This window comes from Gallus gallus, chromosome 5 (genome assembly GCF_016699485.2).
Source record: "Gallus gallus isolate bGalGal1 chromosome 5, bGalGal1.mat.broiler.GRCg7b, whole genome shotgun sequence".
Classification (NCBI taxonomy): Eukaryota; Metazoa; Chordata; class Aves; order Galliformes; family Phasianidae; genus Gallus; species Gallus gallus.
The window spans coordinates 54,523,753-54,543,646 of NC_052536.1; the positions used below are offsets into that span (position 1 = coordinate 54,523,753).

The 19,894-nt window shown below is 52.3% G+C and overlaps 2 protein-coding genes across 2 annotated transcripts; both read right to left on the bottom strand.

Annotated features, from left to right (window-relative positions):
* Window positions 1–1,034: 1,034 nt before the first annotated feature.
* LOC121113256 (inositol 1,4,5-trisphosphate receptor-interacting protein-like 1) lies at window positions 1,035–11,389 on the bottom strand. The gene is made up of 3 exons (XM_046942469.1): window positions 11,084–11,389; window positions 3,335–5,670; window positions 1,035–3,054 (listed from the first exon to the last, which is right to left on the bottom strand). The coding sequence occupies exon 3, from the start codon at window positions 3,049–3,051 to the stop codon at window positions 1,606–1,608; it is 1,446 nt and encodes a 481-aa protein (XP_046798425.1). The 5' UTR covers window positions 3,052–3,054; window positions 3,335–5,670; window positions 11,084–11,389; the 3' UTR covers window positions 1,035–1,605.
* Window positions 11,390–14,436: 3,047 nt separating this feature from the next.
* Window positions 14,437–17,019, bottom strand: LOC121110825 (inositol 1,4,5-trisphosphate receptor-interacting protein-like 1). The gene is made up of 2 exons (XM_046942468.1): window positions 16,703–17,019; window positions 14,437–16,422 (listed from the first exon to the last, which is right to left on the bottom strand). The coding sequence occupies exon 2, from the start codon at window positions 16,417–16,419 to the stop codon at window positions 14,917–14,919; it is 1,503 nt and encodes a 500-aa protein (XP_046798424.1). The 5' UTR covers window positions 16,420–16,422; window positions 16,703–17,019; the 3' UTR covers window positions 14,437–14,916.
* Window positions 17,020–19,894: the final 2,875 nt, after the last annotated feature.

Here is a 19,894-nt window from a genome sequence, read left to right on the forward strand (position 1 = left end):
GCTCTTCGCAATCTATCCACTTCCTAACTTAGAGGGCAACTCTGCCACCCCTCCTACCCTGTCTATCCCTTCTGAAAAGCCTGTAGTCCTCAATCAAAGTATTCCAATCATGGGATTCATCCCACCATGTTTCCATGATAGCAGTCAGCTCATCCTTTCCCAATACTTTCCCACGGTTTCTAGCTCCTCCTGTTTATTTCCCATGCTGTGTACATCGGTATAGAGGCACTTCAGCTTAGCTATTGGCCTCGTTGCCTTCTCAGAGGAGCCCACCCTAATACCTCCAGGACAAGTCTGGGGTTTTCTCTTACCGCCTCCCAAGGTGACAGTGTTCCTATGTGCTTCACTGTCACCCAGCACACCCCCTTCCCGCATCATATCTAGTTTAAGGCCCTGCTTACCAGCCCAGCCAGCTTGCTCCCAAGACTATTTGTGGCCCTTCCAGTCAGTCGGCTCCCTCCGCCGTCAGCATTCCCCCTTTCTCAAGGCTGTGTCCCAAGCCATAGTACCCAAAGCCCTGAGCACAACACCATTCACAAAGCCATTCATTCAGCATGCCCACCCTCCTCCTTTTGTGTGGGTCCCAGTCACCAACTGAGAGGACAGAGGAGAACACAACTTGAGCTGCCAACCCCTTCAGAAGTCTTCCCCGAGCCCTGAAGACCCTTTTGATCGCCTGAGAAATTCTTTTGCATACATCTTCATTTCCAGTGTGGAAAACCAGACGTGGATAGTAATCGGAGGGCTTAACCAGGCAAGTCATGTTCCTAGCCCTGAACAGGGACTTGTTTCCATCCCTCGCTGTCGTTGAGGTCACCCCTTCCCACCTGACTGTGAGACAGCAGACTATCCCCTGCTGCTTGAGGAGCATCTCCCCACACCCTTCCTGCAGGGATGGCAGTCACCTTTTCCACAGCACGCTACCCAATTCTGTGGCAGCCAAGCATTCAACACCCTATCCCTGTTTTCTTTGACAAAGAGTTACGGGCAGAGGGTTTTGATGTGCGGAATACAACTCTATAACCCACGCAAAGTTATAAAAATAAATATGTTTATTAAAATTATTAAAAGAACAGAACAGATCACAACGTACTTTCTAGTCTCTGATACTATAGATAATATATGAATATAATTCTACTAGAGCTTGAGAAGTGAGAATTAACCACATCATTCAACAACTGTAGTTCTAAAATACGCGACTTCAACAGGTGGTATTTCTGCTTTTTCGCATCAGCTCTTTCTAAGCACACGTCACAAAGTACATTGTGCTCTACTTCTTCAGATCAGGTTCTTCAAGCAAGTCTTTCATTGCCGGTCTTCCTAGGGGAAAATGCTCCCGGAGCAAACAGATGCTCTTGGAGAGGCTGGGTGGTCTCTGCCCAGCTGGTTTGAAGAGTCTCTGTTTCAAGTGTTCACGCAGCACCCTCTTCATCGGCTGCCCCAGTGTGGAGAAAACATCCAGGAGCAATTCCCACTGCCTACGGAGCGGTGTCTTCTCCGTGTTCAGGGTGCTCGTCTGTGGGACAAGTGGATGTCTCTCACTTCCCATAGATCAGCAGGCTCATGAGCCGATCTTGCAGCTCCTCCAACTCCTGCAGTGCCTGCTCATGTCTTTCCGGCATCCTCCAGGTGCTGGAAGAGGTTGAGCGGTTCGGACTCTCGGAAATCCTGCGGCAAGATAATCTCCGCAGGCACGTCTTCATTTCCAATGAAGAAGTGGCCCAGATGCTTCTCCTCCACGCAGCAGCGCAGGTAGCGCAAGAGGTCATCGATCCGCTCCAGGAAATAGCTCCCATGCCAGCTTTCCAAAGGGATGGCAGTCAGGAGGTGCATGAGCACTGTCTTCAGTTCATAATCTGAAAAGTTGAGGCCCACCAGGATATAGGCGCACACTTGCATATATCTGATGTAGAAATTCCTCTCCTCAGCACGGGCGGCTACAAGTAGGAAGAACTTCGCTTCTGCCACAGCACAGCTCTGTGGCCAGGTCGTGCTGGGAGTAGTACCGACCTCTGTCTCCTGGCTGCTCAGAAAGATGTCCGTGTCATCTTGCTGTACGCCAAACAGCATCTCAACTAAGAAGATTTTCTTGTAGACATCTGTCACCTGAAGCCTGCAGGAGCGCTTGGACTGTGTCACATTCATGCTGCACACTGCTGACAAATGCGTGCATTTCCAGGCATTTCCGATCAGCTTCTGGAACCACTGGGTAGTCTTCTCCACATCCAGGTAGGAGTCAGTGCAGAGGCTATGCAGGAGGTTGGACTGCTGATTTCTCAGCTCTTCCGCGGAGGCGTGGAGGAAGCATCGCATGCGCATCTCCTGCTCCCTCCCGCACGTGCATTCCAGCTCTACACGGACACGGGAGTTCCTCGCTGGCAGCTCCCCTGGGGTGCCCAGATCCGGGTGGAAAGTGTGCCCACGGGGGGCCAACAGGGACACAACCATGCAGAAGACAGGCTCATTTACAAGGGGACACCAGCCTTCATAGACACTGCCCACCCCGGTGGTGTGTGCTGGCACTGGATAGAAAGTATCCGCCACGATATATTGGCAGATATCGATGAGGTAACGCAACAGCGAGAGCATCAGTTCACCATCCTCTTGATGGGTATGGATTGGCCAGAACTCTTCAGCAAAGACAAATTCATCCTTCGCTTCCACTTCCACCACCGGCTCCTGCTGCTCCTGCTGCTCCTGCTGCTCCTGCTGCTCCTGCTGCTGCTCCTCACTGCTGGAGCTCTCCACATCACTGTCGTCTTCAACGCCCCGGAACTTCTTGTGGATCTTCCACACGAACCAAAACAGAAAGATGAAGAGACAAAGAACGCTCACAGTTTTCCAGTATGGCAACAAAGCAAAGAGCAGGGCTTGCAAGCCCATCCTGCCCTGCGCCCTTTCCATCTCTTCTATCTCCAGCAGCAGCTTTGTCATCTGCTCTTGCAGATACACCTCACGCTGCCGCATGCGGTTGAGGGTCTCCTCATCCAAATAATCACCAACACATGGCACTCTCTGCGCCAACAACGAGAAGACAAACGCCAAAGCCATGATCTGGAAGAAGTGAGAGAGGGGAGGTCAGTGGGGCTGGGTGGGAGCTCGCGCACGGCTGGGGGAGTTGGGCCAGGAGCCACAGCCCCTGGGGTCAGGTAGGAGTGGGGGCGAGGGAGCTGGGAGGCAGCAGGGGCTGAGGCCAGCGCTGGTGGTGACTGCCAGAGAGCCGCTCGCAGGCTCCCCTGAGCGCTCGCTGCCACCACTGCGGGCTCCCAAACCCCTCGCGGGCCGGTGTTTGCGCCCGGCCCAGCACAGCCCTCCCCCTTGCTGCTGCACTCACCGCTGGCCCAGGCCAAAGTGGAGCAGCCGCTGCCTGCTGATGGCCTCAATACCAGCCCCGCATTGTGACGCACCGTGATGTCACAAACGCCCCAGCCCCAGCCTTCGGCCCCACCTCGAACAGCCCCTCTCAGCTGCCCTGGGCTGCCGTGGCCCTGGCATCGGCCCTGCTGTGAGGCACGTGGCCGGACTGAGCTCCCAGGTAGTGAGTGACCTCTTTTTGTACAACCTCTGCCAAACCCCTTGGGAACTCACTAAGAACTGCAGCCACTGCTGTTGAACCAGAAGCTGATGCATGAGGCTCACCAAAACAAAGCTACATATGCCGCTAGTTTTACGTTTTTGTTGCTGTTTTTTACCTTTTAATAAAAGATATGCATATATAAAATAAGTTTTGTAACTGATCTACGTTAACTGTGTATTTTCTGTGTGGCCCAAGACAGTTCCTCTTCACTCCATGTGGCCCAGGCAAGTCAAAAGACTGGACTCCTGTGGCATATGTAGAAATGCTGGTAGCCACCAGGAACTTCATGAGGAACTTCACACCTGTCAGCCTGACTTTGGTATTGGGGAAGGTCCTGGAGCAGATTGTCCTGAGTGTGATCACATGGCATATTGAAGACAACCAGGTGATCAGGCCTAGCCAACATGAATTCATGTTCCTGTTTGTCCAACCTTGACTCCTACAACCAGGTGACTCACCTAGTGGATGGGGGAAAGGCTGTGGATGCTGTCTACCTAGACTTCATCCCCCTAGACCCCGCCCTCTTCCCCTGGAGAAGCTGACAGTCTATGGCTTGGATGGTTGTACTATTCACTGGGTAAAAACTGGCTGGACAGCTGGGCCCAGAGAGAGGTGGCGAGGAGAGGAGAGGAGAGTTAAATCCAGCTGGCCATCAGTCGCTAGCTGTGTTCCTCAGGGGTCAGTACTGGGGCCAGCCCTTTTTATTGATGATCTGGATGAGCACACCTCATGCTAACAGGCTGCCCATAAGGCCTTTTGTCCCACCTAGTGTCTCTGTGTGGACAAGAGACTAAATACAGGAGCAGCTTTCCCATTTGTGGTACGGGAGCATGGACCAGAGCAGTGCCAGCAGAAGCAGCCATGAACAGCAGTGGATGCTGAGGCCCGGTGACAAATCTAGCCTAAGTGCCTGTGAGAAGTGACCGTATGAGATCCTCACAACCACCCTGCTGTGCAGCTTTGCCCCCTAGGCCCTCTCCCTAGCCTCAACATGCCCATTTTCTCCAGCTGAGGGTCACCCAGGGGAGAAGCCCTCCTCTGGGTGACCCAAGAAGGCCCACCGCTGAACTAACCAGAAATCTTCATCCAAATCTTACACTCAGGCACCACCAAACGGCTCTGAAACCACTCAGCAGTGAACAGCCCTCTGTGTTAGAAACGGTGATTACTGGGACACATCAGATCAACAGCAATGTGCAAGGTGTGCTGTGGGACCAGCTCAGACCTGTAGCTGGAGAGGCAAGAGAAATGATAGAGATATTACTTACCAGGGATGGAGCCAAAAAAAAAACCATCCTCCAGGCCTAAGTGTTTCACTTGTTCCACTGCTGAAGAGAAGTCACCACTAATGACAGGACGAACAACTCCACAAAGCACATCCTATGGAGCCAAAGGTCCTCATTAGAGTGAAAGCCGACTCCCCCACTGCAGAGCAGGGCCTGAACCAACATTACCTGTGCTGCTGCGGGTGCTGCATGCTTTCCCCAGCCTCCTGCCTGCCTGGCCATGCGAGGAATCACAATGTGCAGGGAAGAGGCCATCGGCAGCATGCAACAGCCATACATCTCAGAAACAACGAGCATTTATTATTGGTTCATTTTGACAGAAGGACTTGGGTTGGACTTTGCCTCTCCCAGTCTGCCCACATCAGTCTCAAAAAGGCACCTCAGTCCCTCTCTTTCCACTATTTGGATGCGTGATTTTAAGGGTTTTAATGGGACACCCACTCTCTCTCCCCAGATTACCTGTGGGGTTGGAGGACCAGCTGATCCCCCATAGCTTTAACCGGAAAGCAGGCAGGGTTGTGCAACAGGGTAACTGCTCCGTGGCACCCTGCCCATGGGTTAGCTGCCAGCATCGTTCCCAAGGCCATGTCCTAACCTATCAGGAAGTCTCACCTGTATGGCTGCGCTCAAATCAGCTGCCAGCAGCCGGGCCGTGTCCTGCCCGACATTCATCACGTCGTCAGTTTAGAGAGCAGCAGTAGAATGCAGGGTGGAAGCTGAAAGGGACTTCAGCCATTCAAGTCCTCTACCTGATGGGGTTTTCTCCGCCTTTTTCGGCTCCCATGGTCAGCTTGCTTAAGCCTTAACCTATAAAAGCAGTAGTGATAAAATAACAGTAACATAATAGCAATACACCTCTTTCAGCAATACATATTAGTATACAGTAGTACTGTTGTAACAGTACTACCGTTCAACAAGAAATACAGAAACAATACAGGGTCATAACACTTGCACAGCCGTTTCCATTAATTGCTGCATGAAACACGCATGATTCCAGAAAGCATTCTGCTTGGAAATAGCAAGTTTTCCACCATTCCCCACCAGTGCTTTGTGTACATGTTCTTTTAAGCTGCTTGGCAAACGTGGGCTGTGATTGACGTGGCTAGGAGTGCTGTGACTTCTCCGTTCATTGGCTCACCCTGATTTAGATCTGTGTATTCTGTGATCTGCCTTCAGCTGACCAAACACCTCTTGCAGCTCATAACTCTTAAGTCGGGGCAGCCAAAGCGTGTGAACGCTGACTACAGGGATCACGGCATTTTTGGAGGAAGGTTTAGCCCTGGCACAAACAAACCCACCCAAACGTCTGCAGGCCTCCATCCGGGTCAAGTTTATCCTGGGCAGCTGCCACTCACGCCTTTAGTGACCAACAGCCCCTGGGAGCTCTTGTGCCTGCCCTACAACTTGCCTGCCCCGAGCCAGCCAGGACTTTCACTCCACGGGCGTGTTTCACTCAGCCCCGTCTTTTGCAGTGGATTAATGGATTAACCCCTAATCTTTGCAGTGACCTAACTTGTAGCCTGGTTGATGGCTCCACTTGTTTCCTTGCGTTTTGCATCAGCAACACAAGAGAAGGGATCACCATACCAAAGAAACAGCTGCTGGAGAGAAGGAAAGAAACTCAGCAAGTAGTTTACGGGTGATTTCCGTCTTTTGGTCCACAGCAGGTGTGATTTGGCGTAGCTAAACATTCGGAAAGGGTTGTTTCTCCCTCCCTCCCACCGCTGCGGGATCACGTTGCTTTAACGAGCCTGTGGACCAACTGCAGGCCGTGGAGGATTGACGCTGCCAAGAAGGCAAGAGCGTTATTAGCCATCCACTTGTTAGGCTACTTCAGGACAGTAGGGGAATACAGAAATCTCTGGCTCCAGCTAGAGGCTAGTTCACGGCAGTGCTACGCAGTATCAAGGTGCGTGAAAACACATATTCCAAAGAAAAGAGAATGGGCAGAGCAGAGAACACAGAGACTTTCACATGCTGTCTGTCCCACACAGCAGGAATTTCCTCCTTGCCTACCAAGCAGCAAGACAGGATGCTGCTCCCTTCCCTCCATCAACGTTATCAAGTCAATGAGTCTTGTGAAGTATTAATCCTGCTTGACACTGTGAAACAAGACCTCAGTTTGACTGACCTATTGCCCCAGAGGTTCAGCGCAAAGCCTGGCTGCTCTGTTAGAGCTAAAGCCCGGTCAGTGCAGTGCCTGCCTCCCCCTGCTGGGCAGGGAAGGAATCAGCTGAGATGCGATTCCTGGGCCAGACTTCTGCTTCACTGCATGGAGTGAACGGAGTGCCCCAGCAGAGACCAGCATCTTTATGGAGGGCTGATGGCCAGCCAGATCAGCCCTCTTTCTGTCTTCTGGTGGGTGAAAGCAGTGCTCAGGCAAGGGGATGCTGGGAGGGTGTGTGTTATGGGATGCTGGCACACAAGGTCACACAGTGGGGAGCTATGACAATGCAAGGCAATATATTAGTGAGCCCATCTGGCAGAGGCTCAGCCTGATGGGGCATTGCCATTGCTAGAAACCAGCTCAGCTGGAATACACCGAGAATGCTCAGACAGCGGAGGAGGCAGGCTGCATTTCTCCATCGGCTCACAGTGAGAGACCAGAGAAATCCAAACAGCAGGCGCAGGGTAAGAACAAGTTGCCCACATCAGTTTTAAGAGCTTAGTCATCTCCTTGAGTGCAGTGGAAAAGTTTCAACATATTTCAAGGGCTGGGACCTCAAGGGAGTTCCCGTGAACTCATCCCGGATAGTGTGATGCAGTCAACCAGTGACAGGTACAGGTGGCCAAAGCTGGCAGAGTAGGCAGGCGGCAGGAGAACCCAGAAAGCCATCAGAAGACGTTGGAGATTGTCCTTCTTACAACAGGGTTTGCAGCAGAGTTTGTGGGATCTGACGTCAAGTGGTTGGGTTTTCCTGAGACACTCTATCTACTCTACATCCTGCTGCAATCAAACGTCTCCTGGGGCACAGCCTCATCTACACAGAGGAGGGCTGAGACGGTTCTCCTCCACGCAGCAGTGCAGGGACTGCGGGACGCCGTCCAGCCTCCTGCGCAGCAACACAGCGACCCCTTAGCGGCGGAGAGAATCATAGAATCACAAGGCTGGAAAGGACCTACCTACAAGATCGTCTAGTCCAACCGTCCTCCCATTACCGTTACTACCAAAAGCCACTAAACCGTATCTCGTAGCTTCTCGTCCAGGCGCCTCTTGAACACTGCCAGGGACGGCGACTCCACCACCTCCCTGGGCAGGCCATTCCAGTGTCTGACCACTCTCGGAGAGAAAATCAGATTTTTCCTTATATCAAATCTAAATCTCCTCTGGCACAACTTGTGGCCGTTTCCTCGGCTCCTGTTTGTTGCCTGGGAGAAGAGGCCAAACCCCAGCTGTAGAGTGCAATGAGATCTCCCCTCAGCCTCCTCTTCTCCACACTGAACGATCCCAGCTCCCTCAGCCGCTCCTCATAAGATTTGTGCTCCAGACCCCTCACCAGCTTTGTTGCCCTTCTCTCGACACATTCCAGGGCCTCGATGTCCCAAGACCCACCCCTCAGGGACACCACTCATGGCCGGCCTCCACCCTGACACAGAACCATTGATCACAACTCTTTGGCTGCATCCAGCCGACCAATTCCTAATCCATCGAACAGTCCATCCTTCAAATCCACACCTCTCCAATTTAGAGAGAAGCACGTGGTGAGGGACCGTGTCAAAGGCTTTGCAGAAGTCCAGGTAGATGACATCCACGCCCTCCCCCCATCCACCAAAGCCGTCACTCCATCATAAAGGCCACCAGATTGGTCAGGCAAGATCTGCCCTTGCTGAAGCCATGCTGGCTGTCTTGGATCACCTCTTTGTCTCGTATGTGCCTTAATACAGTTTCTAGGAGGATCTGCTCCATGATCTTCCCAGGCACAGAGGTGAGGCTCACCGGCCTGTAGTTCCCCAGGTCTTCCTTTCTCCCTTTCTTAAAAACGGGAGCAAGGTTTCCCTTTTTCCAGTCACCGGGGACTTCACCGGACAGCCATGATTTTTCAAATATGATGGAGAGCGGCTCGGCAACCACATCAGCCATCTCTTTCAGAACCCTGGGATGGATATCATCCGGCCCCGTGGACTTAGACACGTTCCATTTCATGAGGACGACTCGGACTTGTTCCACTCTTACAGTGGGACAGAAACCACTCCCCGCACCCTCACCTAGAGGCTCGTGGTCCTGGCAGACACAGGAAGCCTGACCACCCATGAAGACTGAGGCAAGGCACTCATTGAGTACCTCAGCTTTTTCTGTGTCTGAGGAAGCCAGCTCCCCACTGCCTTTCATCAGAGGGGGAGCGCCCTCCTTGGCCTGTCTCCTCCTGCCTATGTACCTGTAGAACCCCTTCTTGTTATCTTTCACATCCCTCGCCAAGTTCAGCTCCACCTGCGCGTTGGCTTTCCTAATCCTATCTCTACACACATGGACAACAGCCCTGTATTCCTCCCAGCCTACACAACCCTGCTTCCACTTTCTGTACACTTCCCTCTTTTCCCTCAGTTTCAGCTTCAGGCCCTTGCATAGCTACAGCGGTTGCCTGCCTCCCCTGCTGGACTTCTTCTGCTGGGGGATGGAGAGCCGTTGCACTCTCAGAAGGGTGTCCTTAAAGAGCTGCCAGCTCTGTTCTGTACCCATGCCCTTAAGGACAGTTTCCCAGGGGATCCCACGCAGCAGTTCCTTAAGCAGCTGGAATTTTGCTCTCCTAAAGCACAGGGGCCTAGCTCTGCTTTGTGCCAGGCCCACGTTCTTCAAGATCACAAACTCCACCAAGCCGTGGTCAGTACAGTCCAGGCTCCCTCCAATCTTAACCTCTCTAATGCTCTCCTCCTGCACACCTCTCACTGTGAGCACCAGGTCCAGCAAGGCTTCACCTCGGGTTGGTCCATCTATTACCTGGACCAGAAAGTTGTCAACAGACTCCAGGAATCTTCTGGATTGTCTGCCACCTGCCATGCCACTATTCCAGCAGACATCCGGGTGGTTGAAATCCCCCATCAGGACAGGAGCCCACGAGCACAACACCTCCTGCAGCTGAAGCAAGAAGGCCTCGTCAACAGGCTCCCCCTGATCAGGTGGCCTCTAGCAGACCCCAGCCACTAGATGCCCTTTGCTGGACCGATCCCTGATTCTTACCCACAAGCTCTCAACCTGACAGTGGCTGTTCCTCGGACACAGCTCTTCGCAATCTATCCACTTCCTAACTTAGAGGGCAACTCTGCCACCCCTCCTACCCTGTCTATCCCTTCTGAAAAGCCTGTAGTCCTCAATCAAAGTATTCCAATCATGGGATTCATCCCACCATGTTTCCATGATAGCAGTCAGCTCATCCTTTCCCAATACTTTCCCACGGTTTCTAGCTCCTCCTGTTTATTTCCCATGCTGTGTACATCGGTATAGAGGCACTTCAGCTTAGCTATTGGCCTCGTTGCCTTCTCAGAGGAGCCCACCCTAATACCTCCAGGACAAGTCTGGGGTTTTCTCTTACCGCCTCCCAAGGTGACAGTGTTCCTATGTGCTTCACTGTCACCCAGCACACCCCCTTCCCGCATCATATCTAGTTTAAGGCCCTGCTTACCAGCCCAGCCAGCTTGCTCCCAAGACTATTTGTGGCCCTTCTAGTCAGTCGGCTCCCTCCGCCGTCAGCATTCCCCCTTTCTCAAGGCTGTGTCCCAAGCCATAGTACCCAAAGCCCTGAGCACAACACCATTCACAAAGCCATTCATTCAGCATGCCCACCCTCCTCCTTTTGTGTGGGTCCCAGTCACCAACTGAGAGGACAGAGGAGAACACAACTTGCGCTGCCAACCCCTTCAGAAGTCTTCCCCGAGCCCTGAAGACCCTTTTGATCGCCTGAGAAATTCTTTTGCATACATCTTCATTTCCAGTGTGGAAAACCAGACGTGGATAGTAATCGGAGGGCTTAACCAGGCAAGTCATGTTCCTAGCCCTGAACAGGGACTTGTTTCCATCCCTCGCTGTCGTTGAGGTCACCCCTTCCCACCTGACTGTGAGACAGCAGACGATCCCCTGCTGCTTGAGGAGCATCTCCCCACACCCTTCCTGCAGGGATGGCAGAGTGCGACTCCACCAAGCAATCCCCTTCCCACAGTCCCGGATGCTCCTCAGCCTTTCTGCTTCCTCCTTCAGCTCTAGCACCAGGCTGAGCAGATCCCTCACCTGCTCACACCGCACACAGGCGGTATCCCGGCTGCCCTCCTGTAGCAGTGACAGGGCCGGGCATTCTCCACAGCCCGAGACCTGAACTGCGGCACGGACATTCATGCTTTCAGCCTGAGTCTCTACGTGCCTTTTAGCAGCAGCTCGCCGCCGTGTGGTGACCGTGGTTGCACCTCGGTGTGCCCAGAGAGCAACGACCGCTTCAGCTCGTCTGAACGGCCGACTCCTCCTCCCCATCCCCAACGCCTTCTCCAGGCAGAGGGCGCGGATGCAGAGCCGCTGCTCTGGCAAGGCTCACTTCACGTCAGCCGCTCTCGCGAGAGCTGCCGGGCTGGTCCGTTATCCCGGCGTTCCCTCGATGAAGGAACCGACCGAAACCGTCGTCTACGTCGCGGTCCGCCGCTGCGGTTCTGGCCGGGACGGCTCCGAAGCAGCGAAACTCGGCGATCGAGCAATCATCCATCTCCAAGAATAGAGAATTCTACAATTTCGTGGTCGCTCTGCCCACGACAGTCCCCAACCTTCCCATCTCCCACCGGTCCCTCTCTGTTAGTGAGGAGCAGGTCTAGCAGGGCACCACCCCGGTAGCCTCTCGTACCAGCTGTGCCACGAAGCTATCTTCCACACGCTCTAGAAACCTTCCACACGCTCTAGAAACCTCCTGGACTGCTTCCTCTGTGCTGTATTGTATTTCCAACAAATATCAGGGAAGGTGAAGTCTCCCATGAGAACGAGTGCTGGCGATCGCGCAACTTCCGCAAGCTGCTCACAGAATGCCTCGTCCTTCTCTTCATCCTGATTAGGCGGTCCGTAACAGAAGCCCACCAAGACGTCACCCCAACAGACCTTCCCCCTGATCCTTAACCACAGGCAGTCAACTTCATCATTCCCAACCCCAAGCTCTTCAACATCAAAACACTCTTTAACAAAAAGAGCCACACCACCACCCTTCCTTCCTTGTCTATCCCCCCTGAAGAGCTCGTAGCCATCCATCACAGCACTCCAGGCGTGGGAGTGGTCCCGCCATGTTTCGGTAATAGCAACCAGGTCATAGCCTGCCTCACAGTTGCTTCCAGCTCCTCCCGCTTGCTGCCTTGCTGCGTGCAGTGGTGTATGTAGATCCACGTCAGCCGAGTCATCTGCCTCACCCCCAGCTCAAGCATTGTTCCCTTAGGCTCATCTCTCGTGAGCCCTGTTTTGTCCCCTTCCCCTGTCATAGCTAGTTTAAAGCTCTTTCAATAAGGCCCGCTAGCTCCTGTGATAGGATTCATTTCCCCCTTTGAGATAGGTGGATATCGTTCATGGAGAACATGCCAGGGGCCCAGTAAACTGCCACATGATTAAAGAACCCAAAGTTTCTGCCTTGACACTCTTACTTCTTATTTTGTTACTTGTGCTTTCCAAGCCCGGTCTGTGTCCTTCACTGCCCCTGAAGGTATAGAATAAGAGATCACTTGTGCTCCTGCTCCTTGAACTAAACGCCCTAAACCCCTGAAATCTCTTTTCGTAGGCTTCTCTGAGCTATTTCATTACTGCCCACCTGAACTATGGGTAATGGAAAGTAATCAGTGGACCTAACCAGCTTAGGGAGTTTTCTAGTTGTTTCTAGTTATGTACCTGACCCAGGCCCCAGGAGGGCAGCACACTTCCCGACGGCTCGGGTCCGGTCTGCACATGGGGCCTTCAGTTCCTCTGACAAGGGAGTCACCCACCACGACCACCTTCCTTTCTCTCCTGACAGAGGCAGTCTCAAGACATGGGGGTGACTGCCTCGCCTTAGGCTCCCTCCTAGGCAGATCCTCCCCACTCACCTCCCCTTCAATTTCCAGCGTCTCAAACCTGCTGCTTAGAGGGAGCTGGGGAAGCAGGGTAGGCAGGCAGGGGGGGGCTCCCGTGATGTTGAGTCGGGACTCTCTTCCAAACCTCCTCATCAGTCAGGTCTGTCCAACTGTGACAGGGCAGGGAGTCAACCACTTTTCTGGGGGTATCTCCCTGGCACCCTTCCCTCCAGCACGCCAGCGAGTCACTCCAACAGTCGATCTCCCGCTCACGCTCCCTGATGGTCCTTAGTCTCTCCACCTCCTCCTTGAGCTCCACCACCAGGCTAAGCAGCTCATCCACCTGCTCACACCGCACACTGGTAGAGCCTCTGCCACCCTCCCCGGGCAGCAGCAGGCCTAGGCACTCTCTGCACCCAGAGACCTGAACAGCCACATTTCTGGGCAGGCCCTCTGTCTGGGTTGTCAAGATCTTCTTGGAATAAGCCTGCTGTCTGGTGGAGACCATGTTTAAGCTGGCGGTCTCAGAGACTGCCAAGAGGAAAGCTGGTCTCCTGAGCAAGGCGGGACAACACTTACACTCCTCACCGCTTGACCCACCTCCCACACCCACAGCTGCAGCACTGTATGGGCAGTGTAGGCTGTGCTCACTCACTGAACCTCCCTGTTCTCGGTGGGCAGCGACAACGGTTACTCACCTGGTGTGCTCTGTGGGCAGAAGCTAGCTATCTAAAGCTTATCAGCAGGTGCCTAGGTCAGGGCTGGGTGATGACACGTTCGTCCGGTGTTTAAACTGTGCCTCTAACGTGCCAGCTCCACCCCTGCTCGCTCAGCAGCCCGCCCAGAAGCTGCCAGCCCCCCAGCACAAGCGCAGCACTGTTGCTGGCTTCAAAAAAGCCTTAAAAAGAGCTTTTTTGTTGGCCTTTTTCACTCCGGATCCGTTGCCCAGTGCAGTCTTACCTGCTCTGAAGCTAGTCATTGCAGCAAAAAAGAAAGGAGAGCCAGGCCATGCCGGGCAACGGCAGGGACAGCAACATACCCAACAGGCAAAACCACAGATAGGCTCAGGCCAGCCCCAGAGACACGAAAGGAGTTAAGAAAAACAGCCTTTAAAGCAAATAAAGCACCACTGTGAATGAAAAGATCAAATATGCAGCTATCAAGCTACAACAGGGCTTACAACAGTTTTGTTTAAGCATGTTCTGCTGAGATCTGCCCTTACCTAAACCCTTCAGGCCTCCTGTTGGATGCCAACTTCCTGCAAGCAGGAAGAAGCCTGGGCTTCTGCAGCACTCAGACAAGTGCAGCTCATTTGGATGATTACCGAAAGCTTGAACATCTTCACCCATATAATGCAGGGTCTTGAAAACACCCAAAGCCGCCAGAGTGAGAAAGAGTGCCACCGCTGCATCCGGGAGGAGGTGGCACAAGAGATCAGTGGGTCACCTTTTCCACAGCACGCTACCCAATTCTGTGGCAGCCAAGCATTCAACACCCTATCCCTGCTTTCTTTGACAAGGAGCTACGGGCAGAGGGTTTTGATGTGCAGAATACAACTCTATAACCCACGCAAAGTTATAAAAATAAATATGTTTATTAAAATTAATAAAAGAACAGAACAGACTTACAACATACTTTCTACTCTATAATACAATAGATAATATATACATATAATTCTACTAGAGCTTGAAAAGTGACAATCACATCATTCAACAACTATAGTTCTAAAATACGCGACTTCAACAGGTGGTATTTCTGCTTGTTCGCATCAGCTGTTTCTAAGCACACGTTACAAAGTACATTGTGCTCTACTTCTTCAGATCAGGTTCTTCTAAATGCTCCCGGAGCAAACAGATGCTCTTGGAGAGGCTGGGTGGTCTCTGCCCAGCTGGTTTGAAGAGTCTCTGTTTCAAGTGTTCACGCAGCACCCTCTTCATCGGCGTGGGGTATGGCTGCCCCAGTGTGGAGAAAACATCCAGGAGCAATTCCCACTGCCTACGGAGCGGTGTCTTCTCCGTGTTCAGGGTGCTCGTCTGTGGGACAAGTGGATGTCTCTCACTTCCCATAGATCAGCAGGCTCATGAGCCGATCTTGCAGCTCCTCCAACTCCTGCAGTGCCTGCTTATGTCTTTCCGGATCCTCCAGGTGCTCGAAGAGGTTGAGCGGTTCGGACTCTCGGAAATCCTGCGGCAAGATAATCTCTGCAGGCACGTCTTCATTTCCAATGAAGAAGTGGCCCAGATGCTTCTCCTCCACGCAGCAGCGCAGGTAGCGCAAGATGTCATCGATCCGCTCCAGGAAATAGCTCCTATGCCAACCTTCCAAAGGGATGGCAGTCAGGAGGTGCATGAGCACTGTCTTCAGTTCATAGACTGAAAAGTTGAGGCCCGCCAGGATATAGGTGCACACTTGCATATATCTGATGTAGAAATTCCTCTCCTCGGCACGGGCGGCTACAAGTAGGAAGAACTTCACTTCTGCCACAGTACAGCTCTGTGGCCAGATCGTGCTGGGAGTAGTACCGACCTCTGTCTCCTGGCTGCTCAGAAAGATGTCCGTGTCATCTTGCTGTACGCCAAACAGCATCTCAACTAAGAAGATTTTCTTGTAGACATCTGTCACCTGAAGCCTGCAGGAGCGCTTGGACTGCGTCACATTCATGCTGCACATTGCTGACAAATGCGTGTATTTCCAGGCATTTCTGATCAGGTTCTGGAACCACTGGGCAGTCTTCTCCACATCCAGGTAGGAGTCAGTGCAGAGGTTGCGTAGGACGTTGGACTGCTGATTTCTCAGCTCTTCCGCGGAGGCGTGGAGGAAGCATCGCATGCGCATCTCCTGCTCCCTCCCGCACGTGCATTCCAGCTCTACACGGACACGGGAGTTCCTCGCTGGCAGCTCCTCTGGGGCGCCCAGATCTGGGTGGAAAGTGTGCCCACGGGGGGCCAACAGGGACACAACCACGCAGAAGACAGGCTTATTTACAAGGGGACACCAGCCTTCATAGACACTGCCCACCCCGGTGGTGTGTGCTGGCACTGGATAGAAAGTATCCGCCACGATATATTGGCAGATATCGATGAGGTGACGCAACAGCGAGAGGATGTGTTCACCATCCTCTTGATGGGTATGGATTGGCCAGAACTCTTCAGCAAAGACAAATTCATCCTTTGCTTCCACTTCCACCACCGGCTCCTGCTGCTCCTGCTGCTCCTGCTGCTCCTGCTGCTGCTCCTCACTGCTGGAGCTCTCCACATCACTGTCGTCTTCAACGCCCCGGAACTTCTTGTGGATCTTCCACATGAACCAAAACAGAAAGACGAAGAGACAAAGAACGCTCACAGTTTTCCAGTATGGCAACAAAGCAAAGAGCAGGGCTTGCAAGCCCATCCTGCTCCGCGCCATTTCCATTTCTTCTATCTCCAGCAGCAGCTTTGTCATCTGCTCTTGCAGATACTCCTCACGCTGCTGCATGCGGTTGAGGGTTTCCTCATCCAAATAATCACCAACACATGGCACTCTCTGCGCCAACAACGAGAAGACAAACGCCAAAGCCATGATCTGGAAGAAGTGAGAGAGGGGAGGTCAGTGGGGCTGGGTGGGAGCTCGCGCACGGCTGGGGGAGTTGGGCCAGGAGCCACAGCCCCTGGGGTCAGGTAGGAGTGGGGGCGAGGGAGCTGGGAGGCAGCAGGGGCTGAGGCCAGCGCTGGTGGTGACTGCCAGAGAGCCGCTCGCAGGCTCCCCTGAGCGCTCGCTGCCACCACTGCGGGCTCCCAAACCCCTCGCGGGCCGGTGTTTGCGCCCGGCCCAGCACAGCCCTCCCCCTTGCTGCTGCACTCACCGCTGGCCCAGGCCAAAGTGGAGCAGCCGCTGCCTGCTGATGGCCTCAATACCAGCCCCGCATTGTGACGCACCGTGATGTCACAAACGCCCCAGCCCCAGCCTTCGGCCCCACCTCGAACAGCCCCTCTCAGCTGCCCTGGGCTGCCGTGGCCCTGGCATCGGCCCTGCTGTGAGGCACGTGGCCGGACTGAGCTCCCAGGTAGTGAGTGACCTCTTTTTGTACAACCTCTGCCAAACCCCTTGGGAACTCACTAAGAACTGCAGCCACTGCTGTTGAACCAGAAGCTGATGCATGAGGCTCACCAAAACAAAGCTACATATACCGCTAGTTTTACGTTTTTGTTGCTGTTTTTTACCTTTTAATAAAAGATATGCATATATAAAATAAGTTTTGTAACTGATCTACGTTAACTCTGTATTTTCTGTGTGGCCCAAGACAGTTCCTCTTCACTCCATGTGGCCCAGGCAAGTCAAAAGACTGGACTCCTGTGGCATATGTAGAAATGCTGGTAGCCACCAGGAACTTCATGAGGAACTTCACACCTGTCAGCCTGACTTTGGTATTGGGGAAGGTCCTGGAGCAGATTGTCCTGAGTGTGATCACATGGCATATTGAAGACAACCAGGTGATCAGGCCTAGCCAACATGAATTCATGTTCCTGTTTGTCCAACCTTGACTCCTACAACCAGGTGACTCACCTAGTGGATGGGGGAAAGGCTGTGGATGCTGTCTACCTAGACTTCATCCCCCTAGACCCCGCCCTCTTCCCCTGGAGAAGCTGACAGTCTATGGCTTGGATGGTTGTACTATTCACTGGGTAAAAACTGGCTGGACAGCTGGGCCCAGAGAGAGGTGGCGAGGAGAGGAGAGGAGAGTTAAATCCAGCTGGCCATCAGTCGCTAGCTGTGTTCCTCAGGGGTCAGTACTGGGGCCAGCCCTTTTTATTGATGATCTGGATGAGCACCCTCAGTAAGTTTGCAGATGACACCAAGGTGGGAGGACATATTTATCCACTCAAGGGTTGGAAGGCCCTACAGAAGGATCTGTATAGGCTGGACCAATGGGCTTAGGCCAATTGCATGAGGTGCTACAAGACTAAGTGCCAGGTCCTGCACTTTGGTCATAAAAACTCCAGGCAACACTACAGGCTGGGTGCAGAATGGCTGGAAAGCTGTGCAGAGAAAAAGGGTCCAGAGTTGTTAGTCAACAACCAGCTGGACATTAGCCAGTAATATGCTGAGGTGGTTAAGAAGGCCAATGGCTTCCTGACTGACATCGGAAACAGCGTAGACAGAAGGACTAGGGAGGTGATTGTCCCTTTGTACTCAGCAGTGGTGAGGCTGCACCTTGAGTGCTGTGTTCAGTTTTGGGCACCTCACTACAAGAGCGATATTGTAAGAGATTATTCTTTTATATCATTGTCTCAAAGTTTGCTGAGGAACAAGTCTAGGCAAGTCCTGGGCAAAGGTAGAGAAATCTTCTGTCTGGAGGACAGTGATGGACAGGTCCTGGCTAATGGGTGTGAAATCCTTTAAGGAGCACAGATGGACAAGGTGCTGATAATGGCAGGGAAACCGTCTTTTGTGTGGACTTATCTCTAGGAAGATGGCCATCTCAGGAGGTATGCACATGACTCTTGCTCAAGCACCCAGGGATGTCAGGTAGGCAAGAAAAAAGTAGGATAAAAGAGGTGTCAACTACCACAAGGATAGGTGTCTGCCATCAGATCCCTCACTACGGGCTGCATGCTGATGGACTTCCATGGGCCTGCTCCCTGAGACCTGCTGCTTCCTCCTGGACTTACTTTGTGGCTTCTTCCTGGACCCACCCTGTACCTGCACCCTCTCGTTTCCCAAGACCAGCCTCGCTGCTCCTGCCCTTTGGCCTCGGACCATCGGAACAGCGTGCAACGGACCGCTGCTGGATCTTGGTGATGACCTATCCCTGCTTTAAATGATTCTTGCTTCTTTCCTATTATTTGCTATCACCTTCCTTCCCTTCCCCTTTACCCTAACTTGTAATAGCATCCGTCCTCCCCTTTCTCCCATCTCCCTGGTTAAGATTTTGTAATACACTAGTTGGACTAACATCTGGACCGTTGTTTCTTAATCTCATTCTGGGTATACATATTTCAAAGAACCTCCTCTCCCTCCTATTAATTAGAGTGAGACAGATATTGAACCACTGGAATGTGTTCAAAGAACAGCAACAAATCCCCGGGTCTAGAGCTTTCTACATCTACCTGAAAGTAGGTTGTGATGAGGTGGGAGTCTACCTCTTCCTCCAGATAACTAGTGATAGAACAAGAGGTAATGACCTTAAGTTGCACCAGGGGGGGTTCAAGTTGGATATTAGGATAAATTTCTCCTCGGAAAGAATGGTAATGCATTAGAACAGACTGTTCAGGGAGGTGGTGGAGTCACCATCCTTGCAGCATTTCAAAGAAAAGATTCATGTAGCACTGAAGGATGTGATTTAGTGGGCATGATGGGAATGGGTTGCCAATGGGACTAGGTGATCTTAGAGGTCTTTTCCAGCCTTAATGATTCTATGATAAGAAGCTGCTAGGAGGGGTCAGAAGCAGGACAACTGACCCAAACTTGACAAAGGGATATCCCATATCATGGCAATATGCTAAATAATTAAACTAGGAGAGTTGGTTGGCCATCAACAAGTTGGTGATGAGTAGTTGTGTTGTGCACCACTCATTCTGTATATTCTTTTATCATTGTTATTATCATTTTCTCTTCCTTTTTCTGTCCTGTTAAATTGTCTTTATATCATGTTGCTTGCTGCAACTATGATGTTAGCCACCTGTGTTAGCCCTAGTGTGAGCTGGCTAATTACCTGATAAGGGACAAATGACTGCAGACGCACACCAATATGATGAGCAGTAAAATGGCGTCTATTCACTACTAAGCACAGCTTATATATTTTTACTTAAGCTATCGTGCCCTGTCCTGATTTGTCCGTACTTAGCGGTCTTTTCCAACCTTTATGATTCTATGATTCTATGATACTGATAACATTCTTGGTAAGAGAGATTAACAACAAAAAATCTGTCTCAAACTGGGGGGCTGAAAGAACTGATAGCAGACACCTGGTTCAACTGCTGAGGGCCAACTGAACATGTGCCTAAAAACAAATAGTGAGCAGCCCAAGAGCTCTTCAAGACTGCACAGCAGCAAG